Source organism: Falco peregrinus, chromosome 3 (assembly GCF_023634155.1).
Source record: "Falco peregrinus isolate bFalPer1 chromosome 3, bFalPer1.pri, whole genome shotgun sequence".
Taxonomy (NCBI): domain Eukaryota; kingdom Metazoa; phylum Chordata; class Aves; order Falconiformes; family Falconidae; genus Falco; species Falco peregrinus.
Window position 1 is genome coordinate 2534873 of NC_073723.1, and position 17606 is coordinate 2552478.

A 17606-nucleotide genomic window follows, 5' to 3' on the forward strand; every position below is an offset into this window, starting at 1 on the left:
CCAACCCGCTGCATGACATCCATTTAGTCCAAAGCTTTCTTCCACTTTTCTACCCAGAACACCCATAAATAAGTTCAATCACATAGAAAGATCTGCCTAGACTGCATTATGCTACTTTCTTGATTAGAGACTACTAACTGGAGTACAATAATTTGTAAGTTACAATAATTTGTCAATGTCAATGCAAACCAGCTTTTTTTACTTAGCTGTGCAAGGGAAACCACCATTTAAGAAATCAGTGTGTTAGAAGAAAACATGACGATTTTGTTGTTAATTAATAATCTTTATAGCTCAAATTTAAAAATATTAAACCAGAAACAATTGAGGATTCATGAAGAAAAATCTGGAACTATATACATGCATAATTATCTAGACACTTGTCAATATTTACTTAAGTATTTTGTACAAGTTCTTTCACACAATCATATTTATAAGTATGTCTGTTTAAAACATATGAACATACATCTTTTATAGCATTTACAAATCATTTTAATATAATTTTTTTCTTAAAAACAAAAGAATATTTCCTTGATTTGACAGATTCTGTTTCATTATACAGTACTGGACAGGTATTTATCCAGTGGGATGGAAAGAGTTATCATTATTCAGTTATCTAAACAACAGTCATCCTACTGGTACCCAGAATTATCATATATGGCTTTAAACACCTCCCAAGCTCAAAGAATCATCTCACAAGTACAAAGTACAGTCCATCTGTGGGATGTTTCTGATTAAAGTCTTGAGCTTTTGTTTGGGTTAGATCCACAACTTGGCAAACACATTCTAAGCAGGAACTGAGAAAAAATAAGTCCATCTAATTTAAAGAAACAACATCTCTGCTTCCAAATCAAGCACATATTAAGTATGTATAAAAGGGGATGTATGGACTTTTCTAGACGTTCTAGCTATCTTTATAGATGTTTTATTATTGTGGGATAACACAGTTTTGAACAGACAATATCTGTGGGGATTTACAGGAATCAAGTGAAAGATCTTCTAAGAAGGGAAGAATACTTTTTCCTCAAAATATCAATTTTTTTTTTAAAAAAAAAGTGCGAGGAGGTTTTGTACATAGTATGTCTGTTACCGATACAATCCAACCAGACAGATCCCTATCTAGTAACAAGGTCTCACTTCACTAATTAACTGAAAATTTGTCGGCTTGCTTGCTTTTGGCTAGGCAAAAAACCCAGACCTTTGGCTTTGGCAAATCCGGTAACCATCTCCTTTGAACACTGCTCTCTAGAGCTCCTGCACTGATTGTTCCACAGTTTGTTCTTCTACAGGCTGCATGGCTTCCTGAACATAAACTATGAATTCTGAAGCCTCTCCACCCTGTGTATAGACAGTCACCGTCTCAATTCCTTCCACTTCATCTGATGAGACTACCAGGTGATGCTGTTCAGACAGCTCCACTGAAGCCTGCTGCAGCGTCTCTTGAATCATCAAAGTGTGATTGGTTGATTGCTCCTCTTCCTTCACCTAAGGACAAATTGAAGAGGTTACAGAAACCTCGCCTTTCCAATAAGTACTTAGTATTGCAATTAATGGAAATATTAATGGGAGTACAGCACAGAAATTAGCAATCAGATAGTTTTGAAAGAAAATGTCAGTTTTTCAGAAATTTGTGTGTAAGCAGTTCCGATTAGTAAGTGTGTAGCTACAACGAATACTGAAAGCAGTAACAGAGCATCTCAGTTACACGTACAGAGAGGAACATAGGTCTTTGGAGACAGCTTTAATCTCTCAGTAGTCATTCATTCACAAGCACTCTTATTTAAATAAATCTGAAGTCAAACAATTCCTTCAATAGCACTGAGATGAGAATCCATCATAAACCACATGAAAAAAGATCTACTGTACCCATTTATTCTTTTTTTTTTTATTTCTAGCCAACCAATGGCTCAGAGAAGTAAAAATGTCATTGTAAGTCTTTAACAGACTTTTATTAGAAAACTGTGAAAAGTCTGACTGAAATAGATTCCTAAGACATACTGTTTGTGAGGCAGCAATTTTTACATTATTGAAAGGATGGGGATAGAAACATTTGAACATAAGAGAAATTTTAGTTAATTTTGCATCTTCTCAAAACCAAAAAAACCCCAACACTGTTTGGTATTGAATTTCAGTGTGTTCGAACAGCTGTGCCCTGGTTTCAGCTGGGATGGAGCTAATTCTGTCCTTGGTAGCTGGTGCAGTGCTGTGTTTTGGATTTGGTGTGACAACAATGTTGATGGCCCATGATGGGTTTGCTTGTTGCAAGGTAGTGTTCATCCTAAGTCAAGGACTTTTCGGTTTCTCAGGCCCTGCCAGCGGGAGGGCTGGAGGGGGACAAGAAGCTGGGAGGGGACACAGCCGGGACAGCTGACCCGAACTGGCCAAAGGGATGTTCCATAGCATAGAACGTCATGCTGGGTATATACGCTGGGGGAAGAAGAAGGAATGGGGGGACGTTCAATGTCCTGGCATTTGTCTTCCCAAGTCCCCGTTACACGTGACGGAGCCCCGCTGCCCTGGGGATGGCTGAGCACCTGCCTGCCGTGGGAAGCGGCGAATGAATCCCCTGCTTTGCTTTGCTTGCACGCACAGCTTTGGCTTTACCTATTAAACGGTGTTTATCTCAACCCACGTGTTTTCTCACTTTTACTCTTCCGACTCTCTCCCCCACCCCACTGTGAGGGAGTGGGCGAGCGGCTGCGTGGGGCGTGGTTGCTGGCTGGGGTTACACCTGACAAGCTGTCTGTCAACTAATAAAATGCAGTACTTACTAGAATTCAAGCATCAAATCTTAACTCTTTACCAGGTTCATACAAAATTCCTCTGCAAAGTACTCCAGGCCAGTAAAAACACATCAGAAAAATATAAGTCATGTAGAGGAAATGCATTCTCTAAATTATGAGGGATAAAATAATGTACTTTTGAGGAGAGAATGGAATAACAATTTTTTTGTATGCATGACATATGCAAAGGCATTTGTTAGATGTTTTTAGTAGAACACCACTCCCATGTCTTCACTGAAGAGAGCTGTTTTATTTCATAGAATCATAGAATATTTTAGGTTGGAAAAGACCTTTGAGATCATTGTGTCCAAACATTAACCCAGCACTGCCATGTCCAACAGTAACCCATGTCCCTGAGCACCACATCTACATGTCTTCTAGATATCTCCAGGGATGGTGACTCAACCACTTCCAGGGCAGCCTGGTCCAGTGCTTGACCACCTTTTCAGTGAAGACATTTTTCCTAATATCCAATCTAAACCTCTCCTGGCACAACTTGAGGCCATTTCCTCTTGTCCTATCACTTGTTATCTGGGAGAAGAGAACGAACCCCACCTCACTACAACCTCCTTTCAGGTAGTTGTAAAGAACAACAAGATCCCCGCTGACTCTCCTCTTCTCCAGGCTAAACAACCCCAGTTCCCTCAGCTTCTCCTCAGAAGACTTGTGCTCCAGACCCTGCACCAGCTCTGTTGACCTTCACTAGACACACCTCCACGTCTCTCCTGAAGTGAGAGGCACAAAACTGAACAGTGTTCAAGGTGCAGCCTCACCAGTGCCCAGTACAGGGGGACAATCACTGCCCCAGTCCTGCTGGCCACACTGTCTCTGATACAGGCCAGGATGCCATTGGCCTTTCTGGCCACCTGGGCACACTGCTGGCTCATGCCCAGCCGGCTGTCAGCCAGCACCCCCAGGCCCTTTCCCACCAGGCAGCTTTCCAGCCGCTCTGCCCCAAGCCTGCAGCGCTGTGTGGGGTTGGTGTGACCCAAGTGCAGGACCCGGCACTGAGCCTTGTTGAACCTCATACAGTTGGCCTTGGCCCAGCCTGTCCAGCCTGTCCAGATCCCTCTGCAGAGCCTCCTGCCCTCAAGCAGATCACCACTCCCACCCAACTTGGTGCCATCTGCATATGTCCTGAGGGTGCACTTGATCCCCTTTTGTCCAGATCATCGATAAAGACATTAACCAGGACTGGCCCCAGTACCGAGCCCTGGGGCACACCACTTGTGACCGGCCACTCCATCCACCACCCCTCTGGGCTCAGTGTCCAGTCAGTGTTCCTGTGTTACCTAGCAAAAATTATGCCTGTCTAAGCCATGAGCAACCTGTTTCTCCAGGAAAATGCTGTGGGAAATTTTCTGGATCATAAATGTCAACCCACCTGCAAATGCAGCAGACAGTTAATCAGATCCTCTCTTCCTTCTCTTTTCAGAAAATAGGTTGTTTTTGTAAAGGTCTGTTTCTCTCTTTCATTTAGACTTAGCAAATGTTTTATGAAGTAAGCTCCCAGAGAGAAATCATGTTTATTTCTCACTGTAAGAAAGTAGCTGATTGAATTTATAGGAGGTCACATTTTCTACAACAAATACTTTTTTCATATCATGAAGTGCATCTATGAATTGTCCACTTCCACAAGCGACAGGGAATGAAGACAATGGCTGGCTCACCTACATCTCATCATGGAAAGCAAAACTCCATGGTACTTCCAATAACCATACAAAGTGTAATAAGAAGAGAACAAAGGATTGATAGGTATCCGTTCACTGGCTATCAGTGTACCCTTGTATCTCAGAGCAGTATATGACATGCTCAGCGCTGAACTTGTAAATGATTTTAAAAAGAACAGGTCAAACATGGACACATGTTTGGACACATGCACACATTCCACCAAGTGTGGAATCTAAACTGCGCTAAATAGAACAGGACTATGTTTTTTAATTAGAAGCTGCTTCAGAAGTCCTTCTCCAATTCTCACCTACATGATACTGTTTTGTGAACAGTAGTATTAAAGCAACTGAGTTCAAGAAAATATAATTAAGATCAGTATTGTTGCTTAAGAGGGGAGCAGGAACAGAAGGGAAGAAACATAGCGAAGATTCCAGGCATGTGTTTGACTCCTTAGAGACCAGCAAGAAGAAGAAGTTGTTCTCTGTTTGTTTTCCTGATGCTCTTTACTAATTTAATACTTTTTTCCCTAAGCAATCATTCCCATTGTTGTACACTGACTCTTCTGTTAACTTTTTCATTCCGTATTTAAAATATCTGTCAGACGAAGATTTCAGAGGTGCACAAACCCCTTAGGACTTCATATCACTGAACTTTCACTCAATTCATCAGGCTATACAAAGCTTTTTCTTGAACAACAACAAGTATGTTCAGGTGCTAAATTATTCAGAGGTCCCAGAGTCAGTATCCCTGTAATATATTGATGAAATACATGTGGGTTTCATCTGGTGAAAGATTTAACATCTGAAGGGAATCTTGCCATTGTCATTGCCCTTAATGCAACAGCACAATTGTACCTACCGATGCTAACTCCGGCTTTGTTGCACAGGATTCAGATTATAGGAACAAAATTACAGGAAGGGGCTTGAAGTAATTTCCATGTTCTGTTTCTTTCAGCCAGTGTATCTCATCATTTTAATTGAAAGCTACTTTAAACAGCTCCTGCTGAAGTTCAGGCTAAACATCCTACAAAAGTGAGTGATGCCAGATGCTTGTCTTGACACAGTAAAATTTGCAACCACCTTCCAAAAAACTAATTTATGTTGTCACAAAATATGGGTATCACCAAAGAAATAAAGGAAGTATTAATGGAAGCCTGAACCTCTCTTTGGAAAGCAAGGAGCTAAATCATGAAAAGAAACACAGCATTGTTAACAACTTTCTTCTTTCGCTCCTCCCCACATTTTTGCTTTGGTTTTTTTTTATTACTAAAGAAACCCTAAGTCCTACTGAAAGCCATAGGTATTTTATGTATTAGTACACAGGACTCCTTTTTGTAACTGTCCTCTCCTCTTTCCAGTGCAAGCTCCTGTGTGAAAGGAAAGGACATACACAAGATCTACTAATGAAGTTCACAACAGGTTGACAGAAGTCTAATCACTAGTGAATTCAGATAGGAATCTGCAGTAAAAAATGCCAGATAATTAAAAACCTCACAGCTCGTGATGAATCGGGCCACAACTATGCCCTTGATGCTAGAGATCCTTGAACAAATACACAAATAGGGGTGTCTAAACTTTGGTCCTTTAATTATGTAATATACACTAAATTCTGTGTTAGTGCACTATACATAACCCTCTGGCAACATGCCTCGGGCCAGAAAAATTACGCTACATTTGCGAAGACTGAAAGAATGCACAACACAGTCTGAGAAGGATCTCATAGTCTCACTTCAGTAACTCTAAATCAAACCCCATAAATAATTTTAAATACACATTTGTGAGTCTACATAAATAAAAAAGAAAGGAAAATAAATAAAGCACAGTTGACATGAAATTGAAATGAAACCAGAATCTCATTCAATTCAATAGCAGCAATCTAATACTTATTCAGTTTTATATGCTTTTGAAATGAAAATGGCCAATAAAGAAAGTTAATTTAACCTCCGTACCTGACTTTATCGATGTGGTTTTATTACCCTTGTCATGCAGGGTAAAGAAGACTAATGCCCTTATTTCTGGTGTTTCTAGTTTCCAGTATCTTTTTTGGACAGCTATCTGTAATCCTTTTAGTTTGACAAATCACCACATTATTTTTGATATTTACATTTCGAATCAGTTCAATGTTTACATGCTTCTGCTTGCTTCCTATTAGATTGTTCCACAGGGAATAATCTCAAAACGTTAATTTACATCCCTCAAATTGATGAAACAGTGGGACAGCTGCCATCAGAATGAATGAAGTCACTACACTCAATTCTTTTTATTGGCATCTGGAATCTTTTGAAGAGTAGCATCCAAGACCTCATTTCTGTCTGAGAGCCAGCTGAAAAGCATCTGGCTGCTTATCCTTCGCTAAAGAATGACAGCAAGACGCTGAAGCCACACACAGCTGGCATATTAAATCAATTCAGTACCTGCATAAATATTCTTTACTAGCTAAATGTCTCTCACAAAAGCCAATGGGACTCTCACCCTGATGTCTTCATAAGAAGCTCAACATTTTAAACTTATAAATGTTCTTAATGTAAATATCTGAGGACCATCCAAATACATTTAAGTGACAATAAAAACCAGTATCTCTTAAAGAAATCTCTTCCTCTCAAAACAAGCAAGTCTTTTAATTTGAGAGAAAACAATTCAACCCATTAAGGAAAATATACTTCTTCCCTCCCCTGAAAAGCAGTAAAAAAAATATCTGCAGTAATGCAGTAAGATGCTAAGCCACTTTCTTATTCTGTAACTCATGCAGAGAAACAATTAATATCTTCAGTTTTCTTTGAAGTCAGCAGGAGTTGCAGGTCCATAGTGTTTAAAACAGTGTTGCTGGGTTTGACCCAAAATCCTCTACAGAATCTCCCCCCTAATTTCAGATAGAATACTGCCTTTCAAGAAGAAAAGTTAATCACAGAGATTCTTGCAGGATTTCAAAACCTTACACTAAGTTACAGATGCTTCTAATTATATCGTAAGACACCACGGTAAGAAAATATACATAATATCTACAAGAAAAGATTAAAAGGAAGAGTGAATATAAGTATTCTAGCTCACAGCGAGCACCTTGGATATGGGATGTGCCAGCCTACATTGGTGCCTACAGGATGGTCTCTACCGTTCTGTTCAGTGCCATTTGAATAATTTGGACCTCTCAGTTGTAGTTTACATATACTGAGTGAAAACCACACACAGACACACAAAGAAAACACTGTAATTTGATCATATGAACCTCTATAATGAGCTATAAAACAATCTGGTGCACAATAGTTTCAGAATAATAAGAGAGCTGAATATGAAAGACTTGCTTTGCATAAAATAAAAAATGCAAGGTGGCAAACAAATCTTCATACTGGTGATGCAGATTTTTAAAAAGTTTTAGCAACTGGCTGGTTGAATATATCCTGACAGAGAGACTGTGACTGGCAACTTCACTCACCTGGCAGAACACTGTATCACTAGATTTCCTTCTGCAGAAGCACAGTGACATTGCCGTCATTTCAAGAGCTCTAACAGGACAGTAACTGTGATACCAGATTTTATCTGTATGTTACACAGATGATAAGAACTCCACAGAGGCTGAGGAAACAGGGCCATCTGTCCCAGTTAAAATTTTACTTTGGTGGTCCCATCACATTAAGCATCGAATTGCTCCACGTCCTAAAGGAACCGCAAACTTCACAAGCAAACTACTATATAACTCCACGTATCGGCAAATTTTCTAGATGAATACCAGCACCCAGCATCACGTAGGTACAAAGCAGAGCCAGACGGAAATATAAGGTGCATTGCTGAAGTACAATGTGCAGTGGCCTTTCACTTGACAGCCATGCTAATATTATTAGATATTTATTTTTGAAGATGTGTTCTGCTATAAAATTCTGTTCTGCGATCAGCTTCAAGCTGATGTGTAATCACTGCTGTGCATTGCTACCACTGTCACTTTGAAGAAAGTGACTGTTACCATGGTAGGATTTTACTGGAGCCTGAAGAGATTACAGAATAAAAGAATGAAAGGAAATAAAATAAAGGTTGAAATGCCTGGAAATACAGTGTTTGCTTAAGCTTGATAAAGATCTGCTTAGTTAGTGAAACAGTTGATGTACTTACTCTTCAGAGCAAATTATGTAGAAGTCTGGTGCGCTTTTCAGGAATAGAGTTAACCCTACCCTCCAAGCTACAGAGGTAGTAAGAACATCAGTCCTGGCTCTTATTTCTGAATGTGAGGAAAAGGGAAAAAAATCAGCAGCCAATTACTGCTCTTTCTTGTTAATATTAGTGTAGTGCTTTGGACAAGGACCTGGATTGTGTCAGGTATGCTAAGTGCAAAAAGTATTTGATGCTCCAAAGGCCTTATAATTCCAGTATAAAACAAGAGACGGTAAGCAGACACAGAAAAAGGGAAGTGGGAGTACAACGTAAATGAGACAGCGGTAGTTCTGTGTGACAGGCATTAGTATCAATATATGACTAGCTTAACCACAGAAAATTACTGTCATCATATTTTTAAAGAGTAATTGAGAGAAGACAATGAGGTGCAAATTGCTTTTCATTAAAAATCCACATAACTAAGCACAATATGGAAGAAGGCATTAAGAAACTTGTTTGAAAAAAGTAATGAGCAATTAAATCTTCATGGACTGAGCAAAGGTAGGAGTCAAAATCTTTACAGCTAATGAGAAATGGCACTCTAAGTCAGAAAAGAGTAAAAAGCGTTGGAAATTAGAACAAGGGGGGTTTATGTAGCAAAAAAGGAACATCAAGTGAACAGATTAAGAGAGGGTGATGTCAAGAGGGGCAAAGAAAAGTAATTTTTGAAATTTTTCTGTAAGAATACAAAAGGGGCAAAACATTCTATGAATGTCAGAAAAAAGATTATCAGAGTCAACCGTAGCATAAAATAATGATGGCTTGGAAATCACTTTAGCTAAGTGCTTGAAATAAGAGACCATATAAAAGTTGCGATGCAGAACAAGTCAGCACCTTTTCACTAACAACTTGCAAGGAAGGACCAAGAATCCTACCTGAAGAGGACATCAGCTTTCTGGACTGAGTAACAGGAAAGACTTACATCCCATAGGGTTGAATAAGAAAATGGGATTACTCATGAACATGTACAAAAAGACTGATATAATCATCTCAGTGATTAATAAAAATGGTTAGTGATTAACATAGCCTTCTTAGCTGCTTTCAGAGTAAGCCTGAAGTGACAGCTTTAGAGCAACAGGAAAACTTTTGAGGACAGATGACTTGGGACAGGAGAAGACTGTCTACAGTGGCAATGTAATTTTGCAAACAAAGATCATGCAAATCAGATGTCTGTGTATTACTTGCATGTGAAGTTCTGGATTATTGAGTGAAGCTTTCACATGCTAACATGCTACAAGTTAGGGTGGCATAAAAACATCAATTTGCTGGAAGAAAATAAGAAAAAGAACAGGGAGCTGACATGGTGACCAAGACAATGGGCATAGGTTAGTTGGTTTTCTGGGGTGTTGGTTTGATTTTGTTAGAACAAAGACTACTGCTCTGCTCTCTAGCAGTTCTCTGCTCTGAATGAAGTGGGATCTCAGGCAGGAGAAAAAAATACTGAGGAAAGATTTAAAGCTTTACACAGTTAATCTGTTGATGAGTTTCTCCCATCAGGACAATCATCTCTGGTCCAGTATGACACATAAAACATATCTGTGGCGGGCTGGCCATGCCGGAGGGCAGGTGCCCCCCTGCCCGCTCTGTCCCTGCCCTCCTCAGCCGGGCAGGGGGCAGAGAATGTAACGACAGGCCCGTGGGTCGGGGTGGGGGCAGGGAGAGATCGCTCCCCAGTGACCGTCACAGGCACAACCCAGGTCTGCCCCGGGGAAAGTCAGAGCGGGCCAGTGAGAAATAAACCCGACCCTCAAAGCACCTTCCGCAGCGCTCCCTTCTCCCCGGGCGCAGCTCGGCTCCTGCCCGTCCCTGCCCCCTCCCAGCAGCAGCACAGGGCTATGGGCACTGAGGGCCGCGCTCAGCTTCTCGCTCCTTGTCTCCCCCGCTCCTCGTTCCTCTCTTTCCCTGCCGCAGCGTGTCCCCCCCGCGGGCGCAGCCCCCCCGGCCCAGCCGGCCCCAGCCCCCCCGCCCCCGGGGGCACAGGCCCTGCCCCAGCCCGGCCCCAGCCCGGGCTCCTCCCCGCGGGGCCACAGGCCCTGCCCGGAGCTGCCCCAGCGCCGCTGCCCGCGGGTCACAGCCCCCTGCGGGCACCCCCTGCCCCGGGGGGGGCCCTGCCCGGGCTGCGGGGGGGGAGCTGCTCCCCCGGGGGCTCCGCGGGCCGGGGGCGCCGCGGGCTGGGGGGGAATCTCTGCGCCGGGCCGGGAGCGGCTCCGGCCCCTCCGGCGCTGCCCGGGGGCTGCAGGGCCGCGGCTCCCACACAGCTCGCTCCTCTCCCGCTGCAAGTTGCTGTGCGGGTTGTTCCCGCTTCTTCAATACGTTCTCTCAGAGGCGCTGCCGCCGGCGCTGATGGGCTCGGCCTGGGCCGCCGGCGGGGCCGTCCCAGCGCGGGTCCATCCTGCAGCGGGTCCATCTCACAGTGGCTGGAACTGGCTCCATGTGAGACTGGGGAAGCTTCTGGCAGCTTCTCACAGAAGCCATCCCTTTGCCCACCCCCCCACCCCCCCCCCTCGCTACCAAAAGCTTTGCCACGCAAGAGTAATACAATATTACAGGCCTAAGCATAGCAAATTAGCAGCACATTTGTCTATCAGTATCTAAATGAAAAAAGTCCAGAAAAAGAGATAATACACAACCAAATTCAACTGGTTACTACAGTGTACAAATGTAAAACTTTAATTGAGACTAGGATTCCAAAAATCTAATGTTCTGGTTCAGTCATTTGAGGCAAAAAGAAAAATTAAAATTTGGACAAAGAACTGCACATTGTTTCTAACTTTTGTTTCAATGAGATTTGGTAGAAGCAGTACACTGCATTCAGGAAAAGTAAATTAATGAAACCAGAAAGTATCTTGCTACCATTACCCATTCCTGCTAACAAGCACCAGGAACGGAGGAGCAACAACTGTAACAAAAACTAGAGGTGATGGGGACAGACCAAGGGGTGGCAGCACTTCTGATGCTCTGCTCGATGCAGTGAGGGTTTCAGGAAATAAGCTTTCAAGGATGTTCATATTGTGAAACCAAGAAAACGCGCTTTGAATCTTGTCTCACTAGAGAATAACTTACAGACAGTACACAATGAACTCCTCTGCAAAAAAGTAAGATAACAGGAGTGCTCATTTCTGAGCCAAACGTTTCTTCACAAGAAACTCGGTATTTAAACAAATGTTTAACTTGGAGCGATCACCTTCTTCAGGATCAATTATTATTTTTATTTGATGTATATGCTAACTGAAATAACTATACATCAAGGTAGTTCATAGTTAAACTCTCTCTCTCGGTTCTAGTCTACATAGCGATACACTGTGTGAAAAAGAAGTCTTTGAACAGAGACCTGCAGATGCTGTAAATCAGGGGTGGCTGTGATACTGGCATGACAGCTCATCCTCCGATCCTGCCTTTACATTCAGCATGTCAGCTAGGAAAACAGTCCACCTATACGAATAATGGACTGAACAGCCCCTGCTAGCAAAATAAACAAAACCCCCAAATTAATCAATCTCCACCCTAAGGCATGAGGGCATAAGTGTATTTGTAATAGAACACAGAGAGTCAAATGTCAGGAAGTGACTCGTTCTACATTTCTAAATCCTTCACCTTGCTATGTGCTCCATTCCCATAAAACTGCTTTCTCCCCAATTTCTTGTCTGTTTACCATCCACTTTGAACAATATTTCCTGCTTTTTCTAAGCATTTATTAACCTCTCCCCTAGTTATTATTCAAACTCAGCACTCTTTGCTCTCATCTTTTCCCCCACCTTGTTACTTTTTTTGGTCTTTAAGCAGTGCAGAACAACTCAAATATCATGCCATAAAGAAGTATCTTCTACAGTTCTGTCAGAAAGAGATCCCGACTGGATCACTAGCAACTGAAAAGGACTCAAACTGACAAGGATACACTTCTCGTGCCACGCTGCGATCAAAGCTTCAGCGTGGGTTTTTGCCAATCTCAGATCATACTGGTAAAACATCACCTTATTAACCTTTTTTCTCAGGCATTTGGTGTATTATGTTCCTTAGCAGTTGTATGTTTTCGTAAGCTGTCACACAACAAGATTTCTCCCAAATTAGATACCAGAAAAAGCTGAACTTTGGTAACTTGTTAGTATACTGACTCTCAGGCAAGAATGAGCTAAACTCATTTTGGGCTCTAGACACAACCTGTGCAAGGTCTCATATATGTGATACTATCAGAGCCAATGATTCCTATTTCCCAATCACAATCCAAGCTAAACAGGGCTAACTTTGCATTTTTGGGGTTTAAAATAGTAAACTGAATCCTCATTCAGGCTGGGGTTGGTTATTGCTATGTTGTCAAAGTGTTTTCTTTTATTAAATCGTTCCTATGAACAAAAAATATAACGTTTCCAAAGTAGGAACTGAATTTTTTTCTTCTCAACATCCAATTCAGGAGCTGGGGGCTTTGAACAGACAATCTGATCTTGATTTCACCTCCATTATAAAGTGTACTTTTGATTTAAGATACAGATAGAGATAAGACACAGAAGATAGAGATTAAGATACAGAATCCAGAACAGTAATTTAATAGAACACCACCTGTCTTGTGACTTAGTAGAAAACAATTTCACAAGTACAGCAGTCACATCTAGCTAATATACTCTACATCTTGCAATATGCTAAAAAAGCCTGATGGATAAAGACAGAAGTTTTTTTTCTGCAGGCAAAAGTCTCGCATTAACCTGAAACTACAAGTGCTGCACACCGAAGGTATTGAGCACAGGGGTAAGGGGAAAGGCAAAAGCATGAAGATGGCAGCATTAATGATAGCTACATCTGGATTCACACATAATTTTAAGGATCAAGTGTAAATAGCACTTTTATGGGTGAAAAGTAAGGAAGAGGACAGCTGTGGGAGGAAGTTCCAGGGAGGAAATGGGAGACAAAGAGCAAATAGTTTACAAAGAGCAAAATGTTTACAAACAGTGTAAACATTTACAGCAAAATATACTTTTAAAGCATTCTAATAATTTAGGATTTAGAAGAAGTTTCTTGGTGCAAATATATAAATATGAAAGCAACTTGCAAAGCCTAGCTAAGAAAGAGATATGAAAGTAAGAACTGATGAAAAAACTGGATAATGTCCTCAGAGAAGAAGAAAAAAACCCAACATAACAGCATAAAAATCAGAACAACTACAATAAATGTTATTACGGGAAAAAATGGAACCAAGCTGCTAAGCAAGGATTCGATGAGACCATTAAAGAACAAGAGTGGAAATTCAGTGACAGATGATGCTGATATATTGCTGACACCCTGAATGAATTTTTTGTCTCACAATCCACAAGAGAAACTGAAGGTCACAAAAGAAAGTGTGGAATAAATTTTCCAGTAGGAAAGTGAAATATGAACATTTCTTGAGATCACTTCAAGGTTAAAATTAGGAACTCGGCATAATTAGAAGCTCATAAAGTTGTAGGTACAAATGAGTGATATCCCACAGAAAGCGGTACTGAAGAAAGAAGAAAAGTTGACAGTTCTGAATAGGAGAGGATTACAGTCATGTTAATAACATTTAAAGACTCCTTTCCCTCAAATTAAATACGAGTGTGGCTGCAATTCTGAAGCAATCTTTGGCTGGAAAGATTAAAGAGCTGAAAACTAACTAAAGCTGTATAACAGGTCAAACAGACTTCGACAAAACACTGATTTATATAGAAAATTAAAAGAGGAAAAAATGAAAAGAGGAAAATGAAAGGAGAAAAACTTAAAAAGAGAAATAAATCATCACCGACAGACCTCCCCTGGTCCTTGCTCTGCTTCCGTAAAGCCCACTAAAAGTAACTAAGCAGTCAGTAGGCGTACTGCCACCTGATCCCCCCGGGAAATCACAGATCTGCACACTTCTGCACACACAAAGCGAAAAGTCACCGAGGCTACCAGAGAAAGGAACGAGCAGGCATTCCAGTACACACAAGAAACATGCTAATACAGGAATGGTGCTCTGAGCATCAAAGTAAGGCATTAGTCAAATCCACCATAAGTAGCACAAGATAACCCTGCTTAAAACGTATTTAAATTCTTCACTGATTTTCCTTCTATACAACTTCAAGTTAGGGAAAAAAAGGTGCTTTATGTTACCAAGACTGTAAAGACAGGGAGGGGGAGAAAACAAAAAAGAAAAGCAGCAAAGAGACTCTGTGCTCTCAGAATTCAATATTTGATTTGATACAGGAGTAGAGCTTGTAAGAGTTTGACATCGGACCAGTGAGAGCCACTGATGTATACAAGACAACAGAAAAAGAAGTGGTCAATGCTTAGCAGCTTGTAAACTCAAAAAGGCCAGAAATACGGATTAAAAAGTGAGGGGAAAAATTAATTTGGAATCTAAATATTTACTTACAAAAAGCTATCAGCAAATTCAGAAGGTCTAACAAGAAAGATGATAGATTTTAAAATTAATCAGATATTGATCACTTTTAATACTTTAAGGAGGAAGAATCACTGAATTTAATTATGTATTTTTAAAGTTTAACATTCCAGTATCAAAACATAGTTTCTCCTTGGCAGCTGCTACTTCAACAGTCCACTTTCTCCTAAGCTTTTAGTAGAAGAGCCTCAAAAGATGAATTCTTAAGAGAAGAACATGTTTTGGCAATACTGACAGACAGCATAGACAAACACCGACGGCTAATACTACATTCAACACTTAAACAGGTCATATGTATAGCACAGCATGCATGTTGGCAGTGACTCTACTGTAAAGTTGTTTTGAAACTTGTATATAATAGGATTAAAATGTCTCTTTAATGACTGATTTTAGTTTCCAAATTTGGATCTGATAGTCTTCACAAAACCTCAAAACTCTTACGTGGTTTCTCATCAAAATACCTGTGAAGTATTACAAAGGAACATCTCAAAATACTTTGTCTTGAACTTCTGCCTTGCCTCCCTCTCATGTGGGCAGAAAGTTTAGGAATTATCCAAATACTGCCTTCGCAGACTACAGACTTCCCACTTCTATGGAGCTCTCATTAATTCAATATTCAAAACATTACAAAAAAAACCCACCCAAAAAACTGAACTCAAAAGTTAGTTCTAGCACTCAGAATATTCAGTGTTTTGGTCATTTAAATAAATAGAGTTAATTAAAATCTTCAGGAATTTAAGACTACTCATGTATTTTCCTTCCCTCACCTATCAACCACGTTGAGTGCAGAGACCCCACTGAATCAATGAACAGAATGGGAAAAGGGATAAGCAGAGACGTATGATGAAACAGGAGGAACAAGGGGAGCTTGGAGCACATGGTGAGGAGAAACATGAAATGTCAGCAACAAAGTTAGCAGACACGTGTGAGGAAGAAATATTGAGCAAAAGTCTTGATGCTTGCACTGAATAGCCACCTCAAATAGAAAATGATTTCCTTTTACTTGCTGATTTTTGTACAGCTGAACATTCTTAATTTCTGAAGTACTTTAGTAATAGTGTACATTGCAAATATTTTAAGCAAAAGCTGTCCAGTACCAAACTTCAAGAAAAATATACATACATTAAATTACTCCTACCAATATCTTATAAGGTGTGTCTCACTTTAAGAGGAACTATATTGCCTACCACAAATTACATCACTTAATTATCCAATGCACCAAGTTTCTGGAAAGAGAATTTGTGCAAAAGCCTGAAATTAACAATCAGTTTTATACATGGTTTTTTTTTTCTATTGATCTGTATCTTCTGGTCTTGCACAATTTCCCTGGTAACAACAAAACTACCTACAGATCTTTTCAACCAACTACAACTCAACTGAATTTTTCTTTATCTCAAATGTGGGTGGCCACACTGACATGTCTCACATAAGCAACTCCTGTGAGGAGCACCTGCAGTACTCTTCTCGGGGCTGTTACATGCCTGCAGATCACTTGTGTTGCAACCCTCGTTAGCAAGGCAGTGTGAACTCAGGCTGAGGAGAAATCTCACATGTCCACAGGGTACATTAGGACCCCACAAGTCTGTCAAACTGCAGCCACAGGACAGCACCGCAAAGAATAACGGCAGTGGTTCATCTTTGGGTATGGTCCTACAGCACCTCGGCTGCAGAGCATGCACCATTCTGCACAAGCACCAGCCTTTCATGCTCTCCTGTATCTGGATGAACACTGCGCCAGGGACCTCCTGATTCTGCTAGATGGCCATGGAACTAAGTGCCCATGCACAATGCAGGTATGTTATTTTAAAAAGCCTGAAAACACCTGCTAGAAAAAAGCTGTATTTTCACCCACACATAATAAATGTGTATTTATGTATTTTATATGCATGCAAAATGTATGCATTTTTATATGTATAAACATGTATATGTGTCTACGTATAAGCATATATGTGCATGTATGTATAAGCAGGTATGTGTGTGGGCATATAAACACGGGTACACACAACATGTAGTAAAAAAATTAGTTTAGGAAAAATTCTATGTGTGGCTTGCACGGTCATTCAAAATTTAGCCCTTGCAAAATAACACTAACTGAAAATTAAATATAGCTGTTTTAGAGAAGAAAAGAGCTCTTACCTGCTTTACCACTGTCACAGTCCCAGGTGCCATGGTAACTACAGAAGCAACTGCAGTAGCATCATGGGTTTCCGAACCCAGCTCAATGATTTGCTGCAGGATGTTTACAGCTGTTGGATCAAGCCTTTCACCTTATCAGAAAGACAGTGACCATTAAGATCATTACAGTAAAACAACTCTAAAGGTATGTGATTTAGGCTACAGGCACTCTTTCCCCTCCTGCCTTAACCCTGACTCACAGCACTGTTTATAAATTCCAAATAGCTCAATAACATGATTCATTAATAATAGATCTATGGCAGGAAAGCATTCAGAAAACAGATTCGCCCGAGGAATGCAGGAATTGGCAAGTGAAGCCACACTGATCATTTTAATGCCTACTTGAAAGAGATTTAAAAGAATACACTGAATAAACAAAGAATAGGTACAACTCATAGCAGTAACTGTAAATTAGGAAGCTGCAAGACTTTAGAAAACCAAATGTGTATTTGCCAG

The 17606-nt window shown here is 40.7% G+C and overlaps 1 protein-coding gene across 4 annotated transcripts in view; it reads right to left on the minus strand.

Moving 5' to 3' along the window:
* Positions 1–231: 231 nt before the first annotated feature.
* The window catches only part of ZFAT (zinc finger and AT-hook domain containing), a 145095-nt gene continuing 127720 nt past the window's right edge, over positions 232–17606 (minus strand). For all 4 annotated transcript variants that reach the window (XM_055798403.1, XM_027786479.2, XM_055798402.1 and 1 more), the window contains exons 15-16: positions 17112–17242; positions 232–1482 (exon numbers count right to left, since the gene is read on the minus strand). In XM_055798403.1, the coding sequence (XP_055654378.1) occupies positions 1243–1482; positions 17112–17242 (371 nt within the window). In that variant the 3' untranslated portion in view covers positions 232–1242. The remainder of the gene's footprint in view (positions 1483–17111; positions 17243–17606) is intronic.